This window comes from Cyrtonyx montezumae, unplaced genomic scaffold (genome assembly GCF_038088225.1).
Source record: "Cyrtonyx montezumae isolate F1298 unplaced genomic scaffold, pur_monq_1.0 scaffold_45, whole genome shotgun sequence".
Classification (NCBI taxonomy): Eukaryota; Metazoa; Chordata; class Aves; order Galliformes; family Odontophoridae; genus Cyrtonyx; species Cyrtonyx montezumae.
Genome location: NW_027072051.1, coordinates 114,874 through 139,191, shown reverse-complemented (window position 1 = coordinate 139,191; position 24,318 = coordinate 114,874). Strand labels below are relative to the sequence as shown.

Genomic DNA, 24,318 nt, shown 5'->3' with positions numbered 1-24,318 from the left:
GTAGAGGTTGAACCTTCCCTGCAGTGTTCCATTACATTCCGTTGTTGTGCAACAGATGGCAGCAGAGGGGGAAAACGGTGTCGGATGTGGAAGCGCAAACGAAGCAAAGAAGTGTCACTGATGTCCTCCGTGCGGAAAGCAAGGCACTCGCTGACGTTCCTGGATGCTTGGTGAACGTTTATGGAGACTGAACAGTGCACGTGAGCGGTGTAGCAGTGCGCGGTGCATCTCCACAGTGGTTCATAGGTTCATTAGGTTGGAAAGGGACCTACAAGATCATCTAGTCCAACCATCCTATCACTATCCCTACCCAACTACTAAATCAAATCCCTTAGCACCTCATCTAAACGCTTCTTGAACAGCGCTAGGGATGGTGCCTCAACCACCTCCCTAGGCAGGCCATTCCAGTGCCTGACCACTCTTTCAGAGAAAAAATGTTTCCTCAGGTCTAATCTAAATCTTCCCATGTGCAACTTGCGGCCATTCCCTCTCGTCCTGTCATTATTTATCAGGGAGAAGGGGCCCGCCCCCTCCTCACCACAACCTCCCTTCAGGAAGTGGTAGAGTGCAATAAGGTCTCCTCTGAGCCTCCTAGACATTCCTGGTGTCAGTGGGTCACCCCTGTGCTGGTGCAGACTGTTGTGAGCATGGCATGGCAGCTCCTATTTATCACAAGTAACGCAGAAATGCACAGCTAGTGGTAATGACTGTACTGAAAAGCAGTGCTTTGCAGCTGAGAATCTGCTCTATCAAACAATGTTATTGTGCTCTTCCTATGCGTTGCAATGTCCGTGGAAGTAAGTGGGAGGCACTGCTTTCGGAGCCTCCGTGACTGCTCCGCGCACGCCAATTGCTGACGTCACAATCGCGGTGCTGACATCACCATCGCTGTGCTGACGTCACCATCGCGGTGCTGACGTCACGCGCGACGTTCCCCTCCCGCCGCCAAGAGCGCCACCCCGCGCGCACCACGCAGCACACACCACACGCCACGCTGCAAGCGGACGCGTCCCCGGAGCTCCGCCCCGCGGCGGGCAGGCGGGGGCGGTGCCCGCAGCGAGGGGCCGCGGCTTCCGCTCACCGCTCTGCCTCGAGCGGGGGGAGCGAGAAGGAGGCGGAAGCGGGCGGGCGGCGCGCGAAGCTGCTCGCACCGCGCATACTCCGCCCGGCGCGGCCCGGCGTGGCGCAGGGGCACGGCGCAGTGCGCAGGCGCGTGGGGCTCCCCGGGCTCCCGGCGCTGGCGGCCATGGAGCGGAAAGGTGAGCGCCTCGCGGCCCTTCGGCCCGGTGGCTCCGCGCTCTTCTCACGCTCTTTCTCTCTCTTTCCTCTCAGTGCTGGCGCTGCAGGCTCGGAAGAAGCGGACCAAAGCCAAGAAGGATAAGGCCCAGAGAAAGTGAGTGCGGCCCCGCTCCCCTCCTCGCACCCCCGGGAAGGGCTGCTCGGGGCACTGGGCCGCTCCTCGTGGGCCCGGGCCGCTTTGTTTCGGTAACGGAGCTCTGCAGCCCCTCCCGCCGCTCCCTGAGCCGTTGCACTCTCCTCACGCCCCTTTCTTCCTCCTATTAAAATCCTTATCGTAAGGGCTCTGTAACGGCACGGTTACGTGGCTCTCCGACTTTGATGCTCTTCTGTGGCCGCCCTCGCGCCGCAGGAACGTTACGGTGTGCAGGGAGGATGGGGATGCGGAGAGGAAAATTAAAGGGTCTCGAGTGGAGACAATGGCTCGCAGCAACGCTCATCGTGCGCTGCATTCATCGCTGCAGATGCATTGTGTTCTGGGTGTAAAACACACAGCCGTGTGCTTGCCAGAACGCTGTGTGGTGATGTGAGTGCTTCGCTGCTGGGGTCCCTCGGTAGGAGGAACCTTCAGGATCATAGAACCGTAGACCTTAGAGCCCCCTCAGCCCCACCCCTGCCGTGGGCTGCGTGCCCCCTGCTCGGGGTGCCCAGGGCCCCATCCATGGCCTTGAGCACCTCCAGGGTTGGGGCATCCACAGCTCTGGGCAGCAGTTGTAAGTCAGCACCTCACCATCTTGTAGTCCTCGGGTTTCTCCCGAGCTTCTAACTTAAACCTGCCCTTTTTTTAGTGCAAATCAATTTTCACTTCTCTTGTCACTGTTAGGTTGTGTAATGGTTCCTACATAAAGGCTTTGGTGGTGCAGGGAGTTGTGGGTATCTGTCTTACAGCGGTTCTTAGTCACTTCCTCTGACAAGTTGTGTTTTAGAGTGTTTCTGGTTGGTTACTGTCTCCAGCAGACATTCAGTTGTTCTGAGGGCTCTGGGGAGGTGAAGGGCTATAAACTGAGCTCTTTGGGAGATATGTGTTATATTTCCACACTGTTCTGTAGATGTGCCATGTATCTTTTGAAGATACCATTAGGACAACTTTTTGAGAGCTCTCTTATCATTTCTGAGCAAACGATAGCTTGTTTTGTTCTGGATTTGCCTACTTTCTTTTTTCTCCTTTGTCCAGCTGCAGACACAGCACTGACCACCACTGGTTCTTGTGATTGGAATGGCTGTTGTCTGTGCAATCTGGATGTTGCTGAACAATAACTTTCAGTGCTGACGTTTTTATTTATTTATTTTTAAATGCACTTCATAACCACATGGCGAGGGCAGGTACTTTCTTGCGCTGCTGACTGATACTGCTGCTAACTTTGAGTGGAGAACTGTACTATTTGTGAAATGCTGTGCTTATTTTCTTAAACTACTGCTTCATTACTATTTTCAAGGAGCATATTCAGCGGCTCCAACCTATCAAATTAAATAAACTGGCATGTACTTTGTGCTTTATATGGTGCAATGGCAACAACCCATTCTACCCATCTCTCATCCTATCCATTCTAAAAGCCTTGTTTGATATTGATGGAGAAGTAAGAGCACATGTTATCCTGCAGAAGGAGCAGGCAAAGCTCCTTGGTAGTATGGAGGTGGGGTACTAGTATCTTCTCACTCCAGTAAACCACCCCAAATCTTCTGGTAACATGGAAAAATTGTTAAACTGGACATCTTAAATCTCTGTTTAGGAGTCATCTTGCTTGGCCTGGTGCTCTGTGCCATGTTAGCTGCTACGGAGCTGGAGTAGTGGTGTGGCTGTGCACCTTCTGCCCAGCTCCCATTGCTGTGAGGAGGAGAGGGGCAGAAGAATGACAGTTGAATGCCTCAGAGGAGAAACAAAGCAAGTCTGGATGCATGGAGATATGACTTCTGACATAGGCTGTCACCGGGTTGCTTTGTGAGCTTCAGGGAAGCATTTATTTCATTTTCTTTTCTCAGCTTTCCATCAAAAAGGGGAGTAGAATGAGAATTGCTTTAAATTATTTTTGGGAAATGAGAGATAAGTTTCCTCTTTGTCTTTTCTTGATACTGTCAGGAAAAGCACACCTCAAAGCTTTAGTTGTTGATGTAACACAGGGAGTTGGTATGTAGACAACTGCAGTGTTTGCTGGTGCCTGAAGACAGCTGTGCTGAAAGCTGCCTGGAGAGGATGGGATCATTTCACTTTATCATTTTGTGAGGTGCAAAGAGCTCTATCACTGTCACACAGTTGACTCACAGAGGTACTGAGAGGAAATCTTTTAATAAAAGGATCTTATAGGCTTAAAAGCTTTTACTTAACTAAAACGTTTATGGGTTTGACCATAAACCTTTCAGGCAGCTGGATCTTGAGATGCATCCATGTTGTTTTTTTGGTCTGACTGTCAGAAATATGGATTTTTTGAATCAGTTTGAAGCAGTTTCTGATCTCTGCAGAACTCGGCACTGGCAGGCAGGTGTGGTGGACATGGCATTTGCACCAGGAGGTCCGAAGCTCCATGGTGTTCTTCTGTGTTCTTGTGCTGTTTTTTCTTCTGTGACTTCTGGGGAGCTAATCACCAAATCCTGTGTTCTGGTGTGCTGTGAGCAGTGGGGAGTAGTGTGATGCATGTGCCAACAGCACAGGCTTCCATCAGCCACGAGGCAGCTGCTGCGTACGCTGCGGAGCTGGTGTGCTGGAAGCAGTGCAGGTGAGCAACACATTGCAGTTTGGCTTCTGAGTCCACTCCTGGGCACTGTTTGGAAGGGAGCATTGGTTTGAGTTAGCTTTGCAGGCAGAGCAGCAGTTACTGACTGAAGTGAAGCAGTGATTTGGTAATTTGTAATGGGATTGAGCATTCATGGCAGTGAGCATTTTGCTGGCAGTTGTGGTCTGTGGCTCTTTGTCTATGTGTCACAAGCCCTGGGATCACCAAGCTGTTCTTTGTCCTGGGTACTGATGTGACTGAAACCTGGGGTTTAAAAAACTAGGCTCCAAAATAACTATCTGTATTGAAAGCAGTTACACGAGCAATGGAACATGTGGTTCTGTACTACAGCTCATTTTTTCTGAAGTGTGGAAAATGAGCATCTTTAATAGAACTAGACTACAGGTCTGCATGCTGACTGGCTAATTGGGTATTTCACCAAGTCTGGTGTTATGCTTTAGCTGTGACTTTTATGTTCTGGGAAAAGTTGCTCCCTCAGGCACAGAAACTGCAGCAGCTGTGTGTGGGGAGTGAGGGGGATGAACTGACTGTGCCTCAAAGCACTACACTTTACTACTGTAAGCATGACTAACTAATGGTAGACATACAGCTGTGGTATATGGCATGTTCAGAGGAACATACGTGGTTGCAGGACTTTCTTCTAATGGAGTGCTTGGTGAACGGGTCTGACTCATGGGCTTTGCTCTGCTGAGTGGGAGACATTTTTTCCCAATTCCTTGGACAGTTCCTCCAGCTACCTCTGCTGGAGGAGGGGGGGCAGTGACACCATCTGGCTTCCTCTCCTTCCCACGTGGGTGCAGTATTCAGCATCTTCAAGCAGATGGTTTACAGTTATCTGTAATCTTCTGGACAGACTTTTACCGTTATCATCTTCTTCCTCTCCAACTGAACAGCAGTAGAATTGTGGGATGAAGAGCAATCAGGAAAGTGGTAATCTTTCTACACACTCTGAGTTGAGGAAAGTTCCTTGAAGCGTCTGCAGTACTTTGTTTATTACTGCATGTCCTTCTTGTATCACTTCCTTACTGCCTTTGGAGGGCCCTGGAGGTCTGGCAGCCCTCTTGGGTCCTTCACTTGCTTCTGGAAGACTTTTCCTGGCATCAGGATTTCGGGTTATGTTTTCCCCACTTGTCTTTCATCATTAATACCAGAGCTGCATTTTGGTATTTTGAGTACATCTAAAGCAGAGTCAGAACTTGATGCCTCGCCCACAGAATTTTTCATTCAAATACAGCAGTCATGACCAGACTTCAGCATGGCAGGTTGTAACATAAGCTCTGCTGGTTTCCATGGAAGTCCCTTGGTTTGTGTTGCTGGAATAGCAAATAGTTCTGCAAACGGCTTGTTAAGTGCTTGCATGGGGGAGTGGGTACAGGAGCAAGAAACTTAATTGCCTCTGTTATTTGTATTAGTGCCATTCTAATGTGAAATGCTTTATTACTTATCTTCAAACTGAACTCCCGCTATTTACCAAGCAAAAGTATGTATTGGTGTCTCCATGCTCTGTTCTTTCAGAGCTAAATGTTCTGTCTCTGGCCCTGTAAGCTCTCAGTGGTGGTATTCCTGCACACCCCCAGCTCCAGCATGATGGACCTGCAGCAGTGAGTATGGTGGATCTGCCCTCCTAGCAGCAGGTGCCAGTTCTTAATTCAGGAAAACAGGGATGGAAGAGTAAATGAATTGCATAGAATTGCAAAATAATGTGGAATATAGGCTCAGAAATCCCTGACAAGATCTGGTTCCTGGAAAGCCTCTCAAATATGCTTATTTTTAAAAGGGTAGAAAGGGTCAAGTGCATACAAGCAAGAAAGTGCTTATAATTTCAGGGTTTGCTTGCAAGTCTCCTCCATGTAGGCACACTGGAGACTAGTGTCAGAAGCAGCTGTTTGTCTGACTAGAGGTGCCTTAACGTGATCCTGAAATTGCAGGCTCCTTATGGATTGCAATGCACTCTTCCCTTAGAGACATTGTCTTGATGTGTGGATATGAAAATAGGGGAAGTATTAAATCTGCTCTTTTCATCATGCCATATGGAGCTTCAAGTTTTTGGGTCCTTGTCCCCTACAAGGCACCATTATAGGACTTAAAGTAGGGTCTTGCTGTGGTTTGGAGTCATGGAAATCCCTGGATGGATGTTTAAGGTGGAAAGTGTACTTAAGTCGGAGACTCAGATTGCTACAGGGCTCATGCCTGTGTCTCCTGCAGGATGAACCAGATTACTCTTCAGTCTTACATTCTCAAAACTGGATTACATTTAAGAATGCAGGTTTCATGTGTGTCCTTTTATCTCCCAAATAAGGGCTGATAATGTCTGTAAGGGTAATGCTGAAGGAAGCCTGAAAATCATTCGGGAAAGCAGTCATCTTCAGCTTCCTGCAGATGGGCATCAGTTCTTCAAATATCAAAGGAATGCCCAGCTGAGATGAAGAGGAGGAATAAGGAAAATACTTTGTTGTTTTCTGTTATCATGCGATGGTTTGAAGACAAGGAAAAATACTTGTTTTGACAAAGTCACTGAATGGCCTTAAATAAAACCATGAAAATGGTTTCTAGAAGCATTTTGTTATGGAGATGGAGAAAACAAGTTCTGAGTTGTGATGGTGGAACTGCATGAGATTTGGCTGTTGGGATGTCCTCCCTGCTGCTTTGCAGAGAGTGACAATGGAACAGCACCAAGAACCCTGGTCTTACCCGTTGCAGGCTGTGCTGATCCATGTGACTGTGGTCCCCTGCTTAGGGCTGCTTCATGGTTTTTGAGCTGATTTTTAGTGCAGACCAGATTGTGCAGGAGGCCAATGTGAATAAAAAATGTTTTCTCAACTCTTTTTCTGAGAAAGAAGTGATTGAACTCTTGAGTTCTTCCAGATGAACGTTACTGTCCCTGCGGTGCGTTGAGAGGTGGTTGTGTGATCAGTTCAGGGAGTGGGGAGCAAACTGTGTACCATGGGAAAGTTTCGTGTTGTAAGCACCCCTTCTAACAGGGAGACATCTGGCAGCTCCCACCAATGTGCATTAAAAGACTGTCAAACTTAATTCCATGAGCTTGTAAGGTGCAAACCTTTCAGTTGTTCAGCTGGCTGAATAACGTTCTTTTTGGATCTCCTGGTTTAGAAGGGCAGAGCTTGCTTCAGAACACCTCCTGTGATAGCCATGCCTTCATAGCTGGGCTCTGCATCCTTACTGCTGATGTCATGCTGCTGAGCTCTTTCCCCTATTGCTTACGCAGACAAGCAGGATAAGCAGGCACAGAGGTGGCTGGTAATTCCTTTGCATCACAAACAGTGCAAAGTGATTGCTGTGAAGAATATGGAATTCTCTGCCTTTTTTTTTTTTTTTTAAGATCTGGTGAAGATTTGCCTCCTCTCCCACTTTTTTGTTACTTCTGAGAGTAAAGGATATGTTTTTCTTGTAGCTCTGGAGGGAGAGATTTGGAATTACTTCAGAAAATGCCTTTTTCACTTTGAACGCCCTTGCTCTGCTGTGCGACTGTGCTGTATTAAAAGGGTTGGGGCAGCTACCCAACCTCCCTGCTCATCCCCACTTGGAATCCAGGGAGTATTGAATAGGCAAATAAAACCGGCTGGTGCAGGAAGATGAAGTGAAGCATCTTCCCAAATTCCCAATTTCATTAGAGGGAAGATGGAGACAGGTAAACATCAAGAGGAGGAGATGAGTCTCTCTATGCTCAACCCCTGACATGATTGAATTTGCAGGAGGTCAGCTGGGAGCAGCCCCCGGTCTTGCTGCAAGGCCCTTCACCTGCAATGCAGTGCTGTGCATCTGCAGCTAGGTGGTGGAGGCAGATCCCTCTCCTCCCTCCTCCCGCACAAAGCTTGGCTGCGCTCCGGAGGACCCGGCCCCTCGGCCATCCATGTCCTCCCCTTTCTCAGCAGTGCCATCCGATTTTTAATGGCTCTTTTGAAAACTGTTGGGCTGTCTCCAGGGATATCTGTCTCAATGGGAGGCCGTGCTTCCTGCAGGTGGGTTACCCTAATTTATGTCTGTCTCATGAACTTATCTCTGTCTCATGTTCTTCGAGCATTCCTGAGAGGATAAGGACTTTTTTTGAGGGGGGGTTGGGGGGAGGGCGGTGAACTCTGGATATGGGTTCTTGAGAGTTCCGTAGGAGTTGGTGTTCTGCCTTAATGTTCCTGTCTTCTTTCAGCAAAGTACTACTGTGTAGTTGTGTCATTCATTCTGGTGATTGATTAGTACATTGATGGAGAAATGAAAGTAAAAGGTGATATATTTATCTGTGTCTTGTAATACTGTTGACGGCAGTTTCAGCTGTCATCTTTAAATCCAGGGTATGGATTTTCCTGCTGTCTTTAGCAGCATTTTGTGCCTGGCAGAGCCCTGCCTGCGCAGAGGGTGCAGGGGGGTGAGGGTTGTGGTTTTGTGGATTAATTTTTCTTCAGTATTCATATATATCTGCACTGATGAAGGCTCCTTTAATCCATATTTGCAGTTGATGTGGTCAAGGGGAGGGAAGTGGTAAGATGTATTGACATCTGATGGACCTCTGCAGCAAGACAAGGAATGAGATGTGTTTTGGAGGGGATTTCGTGAAGGAAGTAGCACTGTAGAAATGTACATGACCTGAATACAGCTCTGTACCACATTATGGTGTAATAGGTTGTAATATACAAATTAAGTGCTTCATAGGAATTGGTTCTGGATTCCCAGGACAGGCTGAGCTGCAGACTGCTGTGTTCAGCCCCTTTAGGATGGGTGCAGAAAGCCCAGCAAACGGGTGTAGTGCTTCCAGTAACTTCTGCCCTGGTCATGAAATCTCTGTTATTGAAAAGCATTGGGACTGCAGAGCAGCATGGTGTTTCTGTCTGCATCAGTGATTCTGAAGATGAATAATCTTTTGAATCTGTTCCCGTTTGCGCAGTCACAAAGTGAAAATCTTGAAAGGGCTCTGGGTAGAATTACTCTGCACTACTTATGCTGTGGGTGTGGCTGCTGGGCTTAAATTCTCCATTCTGACCAGTTCCTTGTTCCCTATTTGTAGGATTCAGTGTATGTTAGCATCCAGTCTCCCCTTTGTGCTGTTGCTACTTGCTGTGATTCGAGGACAGTTAATGTCTGTTTGTAGCTCCTTTGTCCCTGGAGGAATGCAGCACTTTTAAAGAAGGCTTTTGTCCTCCAAGACTTTTTCCTTTTTTTTTTTTTTGTCTTCTCTCCTGACTCCATAGCTCTATGGTTTTGACCTGGGGCTGGATCAGGCTACAGAGTGGCTGCAGTGAAATAGCATTCTGTCTGTCTGACCAGCAGTCCTGTTGTAAGGCTCAGAACCTATTGTAGGCTGCTTTGGTGGGGAGGTTGGACTCGGTGATCTCTTGAGGTCCCTTCCAACCCCTTCAATGCTGAACTGCTGCCTGCTTTGCTTTTCTGTTCCTGAAATTGGAAGTCAGCAGGGCTCTGTGGCTCTGACAGCACAGCGAAGGCATTGTGGGGCGGTGTGGTTTTATCTGGGGTGACCTTGTGGCTCCTCTTTGATTTAATGAACTTCAGTTCTCTGCTGTAAATGGTTACACATGTAGTCATGATTGGAGTGGACAGTGTGATATTTTTTTTTCCTTTTTACTCTCTGTAGGTATTGTAGAGAACTACTGTTCTAATGTGTAGAAATGGAATGTAGTTGATGTGTAAAATCTCAGCAGAGTGCATGTAGTAGGTAAATGTTGAACGTGCATTCTGCTGCATAACTGCTAAAAAGTTGATGCATTCATTTTTGTCATTAGTTGATACAGCTGACATGACCTGACTCCAACTCAGGAGCTGCAGATCCTGCATCCCAAAGCCCATACGCATCCACAGTACCTGCTGGCATAACCTGCAGCTGTCTCAGAATTTAATACTCCCTTGAACAAAATGAGTTGGATTTAAAATAGGGTTGGATGTATCTACTACTTCTCTGGGAAAACAGTCTCAATGCAGGAAGCTCTGCTAACTCATGCTGGTGGGGAAAACCATTGTAAAGAGTGTTATCTTGTGCTTCTGTGTGGCTGCTGTCTCAGTCTTGGGCACTCAGAAAGGTTTGTAGAACACCTATGCATCTTCCTGCCTCCCATAGCTCCAACAACAGCAAACTTCAGGCTTCAGTGAAGAGACAAGCCAGAAATGCAGTGTGTGAACAGGAGACATCAGGACAGTGCCAGAAATCTGGGGTCTGGAGGCTTAGAGGCAGCGAGATTGTTAAATGTTCATTTTGTCTCTGGAAGGTGAAGGGAGCAAAGGGCATGGGTTCTAAAATGAGGCTGATTTGTTTCAAAAGGAGTGAGAATTAATTGAAGGTAGTATTCAAAATATCCTTCATCACCATTTAAATCTTCAGGTGTTGTGAGAGCATCTCAAAATCCAAATTTACTTCAGAAAAGTCCTCTCTGAATAAGAGGACCGAGAAGGAGTTCAGAGGTGCTTAAACATCTTGATGGAGTCACTAAGCTTTTCACTCGCACTCATCTGACCCTTTTTTATTCTACTGTAAAAGTGAATCTGGAGCCTTAAGCTGTCTTTCTTGCTAGCACATGAACCATTGTTTACATTCTTTTCCTCCTAAAGTAGAAACAAAGGTGAATTTTTTTTTTTCCTGGAGACTGAGGAGTATGTCTTCTCCATTATTTACAATCTCTTGTATGAAATGTGAGGTACTGAATTGGTGTGGGACATACAGTGTCTTCTTTCAGACCTGACACTCAGCACCGTGGCCCTGCTGCCCATTCGGAGAACGATCCTCCAGAGCAAGAAGAAGAAATCCTGGGGTCAGATGATGATGAACAAGAGGATCCAAATGATTACTGCAAAGGTGAAAACATGCCTGTTTAAGGTGCAACTTTTTCAGTGTAATTAAGAATTTCCTTTGTTTCCCCATCTGCTATGGACAGATAAAATTAAACCATCTCTCTGATTATTTTAAGTATTTTTTTTTAATTGGATGAATATAATAGTACTTCTCAAACTAACCTGTGAAAGATTGATTCTGTTATCAGTCAAGATTTGGGTTAGAGAGCTGTTCGTAATGCACGTTGGCTTCTCATCTGTGTCAGCGGACTTTCCGAATCAGTAAGAGCAAGCAGACATCCATATCTTTTTCAATAGAAGAAATCATACTTTAAACTAAATTTGAGATTTCATAAACCGTATTTTCCAAAGGTTGTTAGCCTAGTGAGCCTCAGATGCTTTCTTTGAGGAAAATGTTTTGTGATGCTGTGGTGATGACTTGCACTAAAAATGAGGAAAAGTTGGTTAGGTTGTTCTGTGCAGAGAGGTGGTGCTGGAGCATCCCTGGAGACCCTCAGGATCAGGACTGGAGGGGCTCTGAGCACCTGATGGGGCTGTGGGCCTCCCTGATCAATGCAGGGAGTGGGACCAGTTGGCCTTTAACGATCCCTTCCAACTCAGACATTTCTATGATTGATCTTTCTAGTTCAGTTATATTAAAAAGATATTTTTCATTCCAGCTGTGGGGCTCTGTGCTGCTCTGCCTCTAACTTACATTCTAGTGCAACCCAGTTAGATAAACATTTGCATTTGTTTATACGATTATAGATATTTAAACACATAAGAATGCATGCCTCAAGTTGTGATGCTTGTTCCACGTACCTGTTCTTCAGCCCTTGTGTGATCCTTTGTTATACCAACTTCCCACTGCTTTTCCAGGTGGTTATCACCTTGTGAAAATTGGAGATCTCTTTAATGGACGATACCACGTGATTCGGAAGCTTGGATGGGGCCACTTCTCCACTGTCTGGTTAGCGTGGGACATCCAGTAAGTATTCCTTCACAAGAGTGCTTCCATCTTTTCTTGCCAATAATTCTCTTGCATACAAGAGCTACTTAGGGTAATGCTGGAGAATAACTTCTTATGAGTGCTAACAGTCTCCAATTTACTTACCACGTGTGCATAGAGGGAAGAGATTTGTGGCGATGAAAGTGGTGAAGAGTGCAGAGCACTACACAGAAACAGCACTGGATGAAATCAAGTTGCTAAAATCGGTGAGTCCGTGAGAGCAAGGTTCAACTTAATTCACTTCTGGGTGTTCAGGTTAGTCGCATGCTTGATCTTTATGGATTATCTTGCAGCAAATAACATGGGTAGGACCCAAATGCTTACTGATGCAGTAGGTGTGCTCTTCAAAGTATATTCGTGCCTGGTTATCACCTTAAGACATACGAAGATAACTCTTTTTCGCTGCAGGTTCGCAACAGTGATCCAAACGATCCAAGTAAAGAGAGAGTTGTTCAGTTGCTAGATGACTTCAAGATTTCAGGAGTTAATGGTTCTCGTATCCTTTTGTAGAAGAAAGTCAAAGAATTGCAATAGAGGTGTGAGTTCCCTGTCATACCAGGGTCTGGTCTAGGCTTCCATTTCACTGCCTGAGGAAACCTGCTGTGAAATCATTGCCCTCTGTGGGTGTCCGTTGCCTGCAGAGCTCAAATGTAGAGTCATTCAGCCTGACATAATACTCCTAAGTCATGGAGTCAGTACTGCTTAGTCACGCCTTTCGTGTAAGAGCTGTGTTGGCTGCATCTCATTTGAGAAGCAGGTCTGAGTGGCTTACTGGCCAAAATACCTTGCCCATCTATCTCATCTCTTCAGTTTTACAGGCAGCCTAGTGATAACTCCTTATTTAAGTAAAGCATTGCAAAATGTCAAGGTGAATAGAAATAGCAAGCATATATGTGGTCTGTAGCTTGATGAAGTGATTTTCTAGTTAGGGAAACATCTTACCTTGGCCTTTACCAACAATCCTGAGAGGTTTAAAGTGTACTGCTTTGAAAATATCCTGTAATTCTGTGAACTGTCTTCTAATAGGCATTGATTTGTGGGAAGCAGTACTAATACATCCTTACAGTTTGAATGCTGGATTTCCTTTTGTACGTTTCTGCTTTGCAGCATCTTGAACTTTATATCAGTGAAAATTATTGTGCTGATGAAGAGAATAAGGCTGTAGGTTATAAACTTCCTAAAGCTTTTAGGAAATGCTAAGTACCCACCTAATGCATTTCCTCAAACATTTTTCCAGAACCTAGCACTGAGTAAGTCTTGACTTGATGTTGTATTTCTTTCACTTTTAGGAAATGCACATGTGCTTCCTACTTGTGTAGAGGAGTAGTGTGACTGTAAATGCTGAGATCTTAGAGGAAAAAAAGCAAATAATATAAATATTATTGTAGTCCGGGCATTTAAAAAGCTGCTTTTGCTGGTAGAGATGCAGTGGGGTTGGTAACTTAAAGTGACTTACGAAATAGAAATCTGCTTATCTTTTCAGGTTATCTTTTCAGGTATTGCTAGTACAGAGAGATCTGGCATTGGGTTTTGCCTGGGGCAAGAGAATGAACTATTCCAAAGCTTACATTGTTAGCTTGAAGCTGTTTCAGTACTAGCAGGAAATAGTAATGCCCAGTTGCTTGTGTAGCTGGCATCTGCCCAAAGCAGGAGATTGCTACTGCTGCTTTAGGCCATTATTCTAACCATCTCCCTCCTGTATTCTGCATTTTAGATAACAGCACTGATGTGTATAATAGGGTGGTGCTGTTAGGGAAGCCATCTGCTCTTAGCTGTGTCAGAAAGATGAGGGTTCTTCAATGTAGAAACAAAAAATCAGTTGAAGATTTATTTCAATCTTTAGTCCTGAGAATGTAGGGCTCCTTGGGTCCATCTTTTTTCTTGACTGTTCTAGATATCTGTATGGTGTTTGAAGTTTTAGGGCATCACCTCCTGAAGTGGATCATCAAGTCAAATTATCAGGGGCTTCCGCTCCCTTGTGTCAAAAAGATCATCAAACAGGTATGTTCCAGTTCTGGCTGCACTGTTCCCTGTGACCAAGTGAGAAGTCTTTCATGATGGGAGGTAAAAAAAGAATTTTTCAGGTACAAGAAACAAAAGTTAAATATCAGTGATATGTCTCTGGTGCAACCAGGCTGTTTTTGGGTTAATATTCACTTTCTCTACTGGAAAATAACTTCTGCTACAGATATTTTCTCTCTCTTAAACCCTGATGAAAGGCCAGTTTTGCTTTTAACCTCTTCTTTCCCTGGTCATTCCTCAGAAATGTAACTAATTCTTACATAGTCACAGTAAGTGCAGTGCTTAATGATGGAAAAGCAAGAGAAATCTTCTTGGTTGTCCGTTCCTACCTGTGAAAAGGAGAGGAGGAGGAAGCCATGAGATTTTTATAGGGCATTAAAATTTGATTTTCAGCTTTTTTAAATTACGACAGTAGTTGCATTAAATTACGACGGTAGAAAGAGAACTCTGAATTCATAGTTAAGATCTGTATGCAAATCTGTATTTTCTAGAACTCTAAAATAACTGTTGGTCACATTAGCACTAATCTGGAGTATTCTGAGACAGCCATCCTTTAGGCTCACTGGGTTCAGGCTATTGTAGGCAGGTACTGAATTATGGTTTTTCAAATTCACTCAACTTTGTTTTATAATTCTTTGCTTTTTCTCATGGTTGATTTCCTTCTCTCTTGTCTGCAGGTTCTTCAGGGTCTGGATTACTTGCACACAAAGTGTAGGATCATCCATACAGATATTAAACCTGAAAACATTCTTCTGTGTGTTAATGACCAGTATATCCGCAGACTGGCCGCAGAAGCAACAGAATGGCAGAGATCCGGGGCCCCCCCACCATCTGGCTCTGCAGGTGCTTGTTTCATAAAAGTTGGTACTATTTCCCCATTTCTCCCCACCTCAAAACAGAATTGATTTCACTAGGGAAAACTGTGCTGAGCACTGTGGAACAGTAACGCAAGTAACTACAGAAAAGCCAAATGCAAATTGTGCAGTTAGTCATTTTAACTCAGAGGTGCCCAGGAAGGTTGTCTTTTGCATAAGAAAAATGGAGGGAGGATACATTCTTGCTGACATCTGCTTTTAATGCAGCTTTACTTTTCTGTAGTGTAGATAAAGTGGTAGGACAATCAGTCTGGTATAGAACATGTTGTATGTTAATGCTGTCAAAACTACTGGAGTAAAAATGTGGTGAGGTACTTCTCACATTTTCTACTGAAGTATTTCCTTCATTGCATCATTCTGGAAAAGTCCATTTTGGGAAAGTCTCAACAAAATGGTTTACCTTTTTAAGTTGTCACAGAAGTCTAAGAGCTTTTAATATAAATAGCTTCCTTGACTTGCTGATGCTTCTGAAGAGTTGAGCACAGATTTTCAGTTGTTGCTCTGCAGAGTATCCATCTGTACCAGCATGTCATTCCCAAGAACTACTGCAGTATGTACTGAAAAGCTCTGTCAGTCCTAATTTTAAAACATCAGCGTTTTGCTGAGCCCATTGCAGTGTAGCTTAGCTAGGTTAGGTTAGGGAAATGGTATTTTAATATTTTGGTTTGCATTTGCTTTTCAGTAAGATGCATAATGTATGTAGTAAACGGAGCTGTATGACAGGAAGTGTAAGTCTTTGATATCAGTCAAGCAAGTCTATGATCTGGGATTTTAATTATCCATTTGCTTGTTTAATGATCTTTCTCATCCTTTTTATTCTTGCTTTACTTGCATAGAGAAAATGTTGTGACAGGTTCTCATAGGAAAAAGCTTATCTTAGTATGAAAATCTGGTTGCGGTTTTTGAATGGAAACATACTAATTTACTAATCTTACTTTTCATTTCAGTGAGTACTGCACCACAGCCAAAACCAGTAAGTGTAATAGTACTTTCATATGTAAGTATCCATCCATTGTGTTGTTTCATAGTCCAGTTGGCAGTAAAAGAGAGCAAACTGAATAGATCAGAAGGAAAAGTGCAATTTGTCATAGACGTAAGCATTGAATTCAACACTTGGAGATGTCAGTAGTTGTATCTCAAGTATATCACCACCAAGTGTCTCTTTGGTGGTTTGAGGTCTGTTGTGAAGGTTGACTGCTGTCTGTGAAAACTGGGGTCCCTCGTTAGCATGGTAGGGACAGAAATGTACTGATAAAAAGTAAATACAACTGCTGTAAAAACCTTACAATCTGCTTTGTATCTGAGAGAACTGTCCCCAGAGCTTTCATCCCAAACTGCTTCCTCTGATGTAGAATAAATAAAAACTTGTCTTGTGTTGGATTGAAATATGAAATACTAAGTCAAATGTCACTGTTTCTTTGTAGGCTGACAAAATGTCAAAGAATAAGAAGAAGAAGTTGAAAAAGAAACAGAAACGTCAAGCAGAGTTGTTAGAGAAGCGAATGCAAGAGATAGAGGAAATGGAGAAGGAAGCAAGCCCTGGGCAGACACATCCTGAAGAGGAGGAGGAAGCTCAGAGCCCTCTGAAAATGCTCATAAAAGTTAGTCCACCCAATGAAGATGCAGACAAAAAGAAAGGTATGGACCAAAAATATTGCTGGGGTAGCAGCATTCTTTCAGTCATACTGATGTGAGCAGACTGGGCATCTTTGAGAGTGGTGACTCTTCTTCAACATGGTTGTGTTACATTCTGCTTGTCTAAAGAGGCTAGTAAATGAGGTGTTATAAATTGAATTAATTAATGATTGCGTTCGCATACGTTCTGGGAACTGTGCATTCCTCAGGCCTCCTTGAACAGCTTTGGCTCTGACTTTGTATAAAAACGTTCTGCTCTCTTCTCCTTTCCATTCTTCCAGCGGAAGTCATCGTACATGAACAGTCTGTTCTAATGGAAAGTAGCATGGAAAAATGTGTAACAGAGATAAATTGCAATGGTGTGATACGGATGTCGGACTTCCCAGACTCTGGCAGTCAAGGGTCTGTGCAACTTGAAGATGACCTTCACAATGCCAACGACTGCGGTGATCATTCTCACGCACAGAAGGAGAACTTCCATAGCTGTAATTACAGCCAGCGTAACGGTGATGCAGATAACAGGCCTCCGGCAGCAGTGTCGAACTCTTTCGTGCCCTTAGTTTCAGAAGATTCCATGGTGTGTCAGCCTAATTCCAGCGAAGAGCAATCATTCAATGAGCAGATCAACCATTTGCAAGAAAGCATCCGGACAGAGATGCCATCAGAGGATGAGAATGAGAATAATAGCCCAGCAGACAACAAAGGTACCAGAAGAGCCATGTGAGAAAGGGCTCCTTTCTGCTTGATCTGGGAGACCTGTTACAATGCTTTATCAGAATCTTGGTAGAAAGCACCATTCTGTGGGCAAAGTTATCAGAACGACCTGTTTGAACCTTTTCCTGGCAGGAGTAATTAGCCTGACAGTCTTTCTCTGAAACTTTCTGTCATTTTTACCTTCCAGTTGTAGCTGTAGCTTAGTTCTGCCTACTGAATCCACAAGTGCTTCCACTAAAAAATTGCATTTGATTTCTTTGTAGGAACATTCTTTCCTTGATAAGGTATTCCACATGTGACTTTTTTCAGTATAGTTTAAATTTACTTGTCCCTGGCTATTCCATTGTAGGATAGGTAGTTAGGTGTCTTTGGATAGCTGTTGCTCCACAACATGAGCAAAGCTAACTCCTCTCAGTTACTTGAGATGAGTACACAGTTTCTCAGAACTGGAAAAATAAATGAAGTTGGAATGAGTTTCAGAAATTGAATGAATTGATAGATCTGTCTCTTTTGCATATTTGAGTGAGGGTCAGGTCAAGTATATTTGCTTAGAGTAGGAGGGAGAATTGTTAATTCTGTTAAGTTGCTCAGTAGTACTTTCTTGGCAGAGCACTGCTACAGAATTATGTGAAAAAGCAGCAAGTGAGACTTAATGCAGCTGTAATTTCAAAATCTTTAGTTGGATGGCTCTGCTAGATTTTACTTCATACAACTCTCCCCAAATTGCTTTCAAGATCCACAGCTGGATTTAATTTAGTGAGCTAATATTGTTGCTTTCCACCAGGTTTAATGAGGTTTTTTTTCCCCAGTATATACTTCAGCTTCTGCTAACGTCTGTGTTGCTACAGTGACTTATGACTGTCAAGAAGATGCTGTTGCATGTGGACTCTTTTCCTTCAAGGATTTAGGAAGATTTCTTAAAGACTTGTTATGCTCCTGGCAGTGCCCTTATTGAAAAAGCATGTATTGATACGGACAGACTTTGTGTGTGTGCTGTAGAACAGTCCTCCCTGCATACGTTTGCTTGTCTTTCTCCTTAACAGAGGTGGCTCTTCTTCATAGCGCAGAGTGAAGTTGATTTTTATGCCTTGGCTTCAGGGAGAGAAAAGTTAGATCTGTAAGGAAAAATTTTTTGTGGGTGGGGAGAGAGGGCTTATAGGATTTGGATGGCAGATGGTGACTCTGTTCATGGAGCTTTAATCAGCTGTTGTACATGATGCCTCTAGGAAAATCAACTGCTGGGAATTTCCTTCTTAATCCTCTTGAGCCCAAGAATGCAGATAAGCTTAAAGTGAAGATAGCTGACCTAGGAAATGCCTGCTGGGTGGTAAGTTTAAAAACTTTTCACATCGACTCTTTAACCTGCTGATTCAGTTGTGGTGTGCCAAGACTGCACATATAAAACAGAATCCTTTTTATACCTGCTTGGCAAAGCAGTCATAATTTTAAACTGCTTGGGAAAAAAAAAAAAGTAGAGGGGACCAGGGATCCAAAGGAAGAAATGGTCCCTTAATGTAAGATTTCAGCCTAGGTTTTGTGTTCATTACTGGTCATTATAGAATACTTCTTATTAGGCCTTTGAACAGTGTCAGTTTAGAGTCTGCATAAAGTGCATAGAAATCTGTGTATGTGAAACTTCTGTGGGAGTCTACAACTCCTCTGGTGAAAGTTGAAAAGAACTACTGCGTCTAACTGTGTGCTTTATTAGCTTCTCAAACCGTTCCACTGAATTCATGAGCACATGAAAGAGACTCATAAATACTTTTATTCTTTTGATGATTGTTCTACGTTGCTTTTAAATGTTTGACACGTCAAATGGAATAAATGTTTTACATGGCTTTTAAAGGGACAAAATACTTGAGATCTGAAAGGAAAATCAAGTGTTTCAAACTCAATCCTGTGCTGCTTACCTGCTTTAATGATGACTGATGTGATCTGATAGAAAGGGGTGCAGACTCTGAAACAGTTCTCCCTTTTCTGCTTTCTCTGAGTTACTGGACTGCTTTACTAAAGTAATGTGTCATGTAGAGCAGTTAAACAGTTCTTGTAGGAATATAAGGAAATACTTAACAAAGATCTACAATTCAGGTGAAATCTAATGGGAATGAGCTTTGATCTGCTCTGGCCTTCCAGGCTATTGATTTTTCTCCTTTAATCAATCTCCAGCCATTCAGTAAAATGTTTCTTCTGTTTAGCACAAGCACTTCACTGAAGACATCCAGACAAGACAGTACCGATCCTTGGAGGTGTTGATAGGATCGGGGTATAACACCCCTGCTGACATCTGGAGCACAGCTTGTATGGTGAGTGTGGCATCCAGGGGATTTTAAACTGCTGCTGTGGAGCGTTCTGGTAAACGTGTGCTCTGTGCTGAATCACCAGCCAAGTCTGGCAAAGAGAGACCAACAGCCAACAACAGCAAACCCAACGACCAATGCCAAAACACCTACAGGGGTTTCAGCCAATGTGCACACATGCCAAATAGCATGTTTCTACACCAAAATTGGTCTGTTTTATTTTCTGCTACATGTTGCTTTTCCTTTGAAAGTTAGGGCTTTGTTGTTTAACACTTGCAGAGTTCAAATAGAGCTGTACTTCAGTGTCATGCTTTGTGGAAAAGCAATTGTGAAGACAAAATCTTTATATAAGGACTTTCTTGCTGCATCCAGTACTGTTTCATAAGGGATGTCTCAGTATTTTAATGTCATGCACCTTCTGCATGTTTGAAATCATTAGAAAATCTGATCCAAACATTACCATAGCTATGCCTGTGATGTTTTTGAGTGCTGTCATTAAAATGCTGTAGAATAATTGCGCATTTTGAGGTGATAAAAGTGTATGAGAATTGTGCAGGTTATTCTTATGCCTGTTTTTCTTGTGGTGGGCAGAAACAGGCAGAGTCAACCTTCTAACAATGTGTGAAGTAATTTTGCTCATTTCTGTTTTAGGCCTTTGAGTTAGCAACAGGAGACTATTTGTTTGAGCCTCATTCTGGAGAAGATTACTCGCGAGATGAAGGTACATTTGTCTAAGTCTTTTTTTTGGAAATAGGATGTGAAATACAATTAATCCTTCTTCAGAACAATAGCCTTCTCTTAGAAACAATGCAAAAATAATTTAGCCAGGTTATTAATCTTAACGGACTGCTGTGCTTGACTGTTTGCAGTAGAATTTCACATTCTTGTTCCTGGTGTCTTCCATTCCTTTAAACCCCTAGATTATCTGTCTTGATTCTCTAACTCATTGCTCTTCACCGTCGTACTCTTTGAGTTCTTGTCTTTGCTGTTGTAATCTGATTTTGTGTGTGGATGCCAAAGTAGTTCTTGAGGGGGATAGTAAATCTGTCCATAACATTCCAGGAATGGAAACTGTGATGTACAGAAAGATGTGTTTTGTGGATGTATTATATACTCTCCTTTTTGTTTGTTTGTTTTGAAAAAAATGCAGATCACATTGCTTTGATCATAGAACTTCTGGGGAAAATACCTCGCAAGCTCATTTTGGCAGGAAAATATTCCAAGGAGTTTTTCACCAAAAAAGGTAAAAAGGAAATGAAGCAAATGTCTTGTTTGTTTGTTTGGTTTTTCTCCCTTTGCGCATCCAGTAACAATAGATAACATAGACAGCTCTTTTAGAGTCTTTCTTTTGTTTTATGAGAGGCTTTCTCTGGAGGGGAAAAAAAAAGACAAAATGCAGCTAACTATAAGATATCCTTGTCTAACTGCTAAAAATACACTGTGTCTTGGTACATGACATCTTGGTTGTAGATCAAATCAACAGATTAGGAAGCAATGCTGTACGTATTTATCATAGAATCACCAAGATTGGTAAAGACCTCCAAGGTCATCTGGGCCAACTGGAATTTCTTCAGACTGGAGGAGGCAAGAGGTTCCAGTATCACTTTTCTTCCTTCAGTACGCCCCACAGTTTTATCTTTCCCATGCATAACCATTCAGGAGAGCTTTTTGAACTCAGTCTGCTGTTTGTCCTGTTATTTGAATGTTCTGCTACCATGCCTTGCAGTTAATATATCTGTCTTGGTTTCCAGGTGATCTGAAGCACATCACTAAACTGAAGCCCTGGGGCCTTTTTGAAGTCTTGGTGGAAAAATATGAATGGTCCCAGGACGAGGCAGCTGCATTCACAGACTTCTTACTACCAATGTTGGAGCTGATCCCAGAGAAGCGAGCTACAGCAGCAGAGTGTCTCAGGCACCCCTGGCTCCTGTCTTAGGAGCTTCAACCCAATGCCACTGCACTGCACTCTGGTTTACAGCATAGGATATACACACCCAGCTGCCCTTTCCCAGCTCTGTTTTTTTTTCCTCTTGTTCATTTTGAGCGTGAAGTTCTTCCTTCAAGGCTTCCAAGATTTTAGATAAATCTAACCTGTTCTGCTGAGTTTGCTGGTGTGACTTAGTGGGGGCTCTCCTCATCCAGTGGGCATCATCTTTGTTTTGCCTTGATTGGGCTTCACCAAAGACTAATTGACTAGAACATGAAGTTTTCCCTGAGTCTTCTCATTGATATGCACTACTTTATGGATGTGTGCTCAGATATGCTCCCTTAACTAAATCTCAACACTCCTTCTATCATAAGGAGATCTGAAGATCTGAACTCATCTCACTGACTCAGGAGTCCATTTCCCACTGCTCATTCAGTAGCTAGCAGCAGTGTGAGGAGTAACAGATGGCACTATGGTGGTGTTAGTTCCTTGTAGAGCAAAGACCTCAAAATCCTCCATCGTTTTCTAGGTGTCTGCTGTATTCATTGCTTTTCAGTCACATAATTCTTTAGTTCTAGCTGCTTGAATCTCTTGAGATGAGCTATTTAAATCTAGATTTTTTAGTATCATTTGTTTCGTCCTCTAAAGTACCCTCTCCCTTTATTTTCCCTCCTGTCCTCATAGAATAGTTTCTGAATTCAGTGACGCTTTCTACTTGTTCCCTAATGCCTCAGCCTGTGACTAAAAGGTGACAAGCAAAAAAAGCAAAAGCTGGAACTGACTCAGTGCACAACCTTCAGCATACTGATGGGTGCACCCTTTGGCTGCAGAGAGGTGGTGCAGGTGGCTTCTAGTGCTTTAGTGAGCTATACATTTTTTTTTTTTTTTTTTTATCCCTTCCTGGCACTTTTATGCCTTGCTTAAGGTCGTTGCTGCACCAGTGAGAGAGAGGCTTTCACTAACGCAGTCTACGCTGGCCATTTCAACCATTCACATTTTTGTCCTCAGAAAGAGTGGGCAGCATCTGTTTCACAGCCATGCTATTGCCCTCGACTTCAAAGCTCAACACTTGAAAGCCTGCTATTAAGATTTTTTAAAATTTGTTTCAGGTGATGGCCTTCAGGACTAACTTCCCAGATTGGGATTGCCTTTTATTTTCTGGGCCGTTAGCACAAGGAGAGGTGGAAGAGAGCTGATGGACTTTCCTCTGTAGATACTGATGTAGCTGCTTGTAGAGTTACCCCAAATCAAAATGCTCTGTGAGATTTCTGAATTAACTTCTCAGAGGGGGTTGGATGTAATAAGTAAATGAATTAATTTTAATTACAGCTAAATCACTGTGGTTTAATAGTTTTATGATGACTTCTTTGAGGCTTACCCATCCTATTGCAGATTCAGTGCACCCGAATAGAGCAAGATCTGGCAGTGCTGAGGCTTCAGAGGCATATCTTCTCCCTGGACCAAATAGGGCTATGGATTTGTGGTAGCTCTCAGAGCACCAAAGTTCCTCTAGGAGCTCACTGGAGGCCATGCAGATGTGATCTGAGACTATTGTGTTGCCAGAGCTGCCAGGATGGCCGTTACATGTCACTTTGTTTGTGTGTTGAAAATCCTGGTTCATGAGAGTTGTTCATTCATAAACCTCTGTCATTTAATCTGCTTAGAGAGTTGCTCCAGTCTAGTGCCTGGCTGGGCTAATTAACACATCATGCTGCATGTTCTTTTAGGGGTAGGTCAGATTGCCTATGCATATAATCTAAAATGAATGAAGGTAACACACCAAATGGGTTTTAACTGCTGATTTGACCTCTCTTTCCCTCCTGTTCGGAGCTTTTCCAGCTGCGTGTCACTTCCATATCTGTTACAGAAGGACTGCAGTCAGGACTGGATTCCTAAACACCCTCCATCTACAGACTGTGAAGATATATTGGCAGAGCAAATGGTTTCTGTTGTCTCGACAGCTCACCTCATCCTGTGTGCTTCTGCCTGGCTGCTGCAGGAGCTTTTCCTGGGAGGGGTTTGCACATTCTGAGCTTCTTCCCTTCCTGCTGCACTCCTCCACCTGCAGGAGGACACTGTTTTACCCCGGTCGCTGAGGCTGGAGCCGCTGTGTGAGGTGGAGACAGTGGAAGCAGCTGTCAGGATTCAGTATTGTACCATGTGCTCACTCACTTTGGGTTTAAATCCCCAAACTGCCGTTAAGTGCTCACATTAAAGGGTTTGTACTTGCTGTGTCAGTCTAAAACCTGAAGGAAAATACATTTTTATTCTTTCTACTTGGGTGCTTTGTCTTCTTTCTTTGTGAAAGCCATACAATAAACAGACTATTTAATTACTCAGCTCTAGTCTCCCTATGTTCCCTCTGGAGGTCTCTTTTCTGTTTCTTGGTCCAGGGAGCTGCTTTGGCAGGGGCTTGGACTCGATGATCTATAGAGGTCCCTTCTGACCCCTACAATTCCGTGGTTCTCAGCTCGAGGCCCATCACATGCCTCAATTTCTGTACTGCATAGTCCCAGTTCTCCAGAAGAAGACTCGGGGTGTTGGTAAAACACTTAATATTATAATTCATTTTTAAGAGAGGGAAAAAAAGTGTCAGATGTTGGGATAACCGCTGCAGTTGCACTGTTCTAACATCATCTTTCTCCCTCTCACATCTCTGTTGCCTTCCACAGCATGGAATCAACAGAGGAAAGGATGTATTGGGGGAGTGGTGACGTCGGGCACCATCTGCTGCAGCCCAGGGGCACTGCTGCTGTGTAAGTGCCCTTCAAGGGCTGCGTGGTTCTTGCCCAGGTGGCAGTTTTCAGGCATGGAAGGTTACAGGGATGACTTTGGCCGTGGTGGAGGATTTCCTCTGGCTCGAGGAGAGGGCACACAATCCAAAACACCAGCTTTTAATTCAGAAGTCATTTCCTCAAAAGATGTACAAAGCCCAAGAGACAGCAAACTGTGGCCCCAAACCTCCCCCTTTTCCCCGTGTTTGGTGATGGACTCAAAAAGCCAACACCAAAACCCGATGTCCCAC

At 43.9% G+C, this 24,318-nt stretch overlaps 1 protein-coding gene across 1 annotated transcript; it reads left to right on the top strand.

Moving 5' to 3' along the window:
* Window positions 1–1,180: 1,180 nt before the first annotated feature.
* SRPK1 (SRSF protein kinase 1) lies at window positions 1,181–23,569 on the top strand. Its single transcript, XM_065747451.1, has 16 exons — window positions 1,181–1,259; window positions 1,333–1,393; window positions 10,721–10,839; window positions 11,694–11,802; window positions 11,942–12,029; window positions 12,232–12,319; window positions 13,718–13,824; window positions 14,523–14,688; window positions 15,668–15,693; window positions 16,145–16,358; window positions 16,637–17,059; window positions 18,296–18,396; window positions 19,265–19,372; window positions 20,018–20,087; window positions 20,517–20,609; window positions 21,118–23,569. Exons 1-16 carry the CDS (start codon window positions 1,247–1,249, stop codon window positions 21,300–21,302), a joined length of 1,971 nt encoding a protein of 656 aa, XP_065603523.1. The 5' UTR covers window positions 1,181–1,246; the 3' UTR covers window positions 21,303–23,569.
* The last annotated feature ends 749 nt before the right edge of the window (window positions 23,570–24,318 follow it).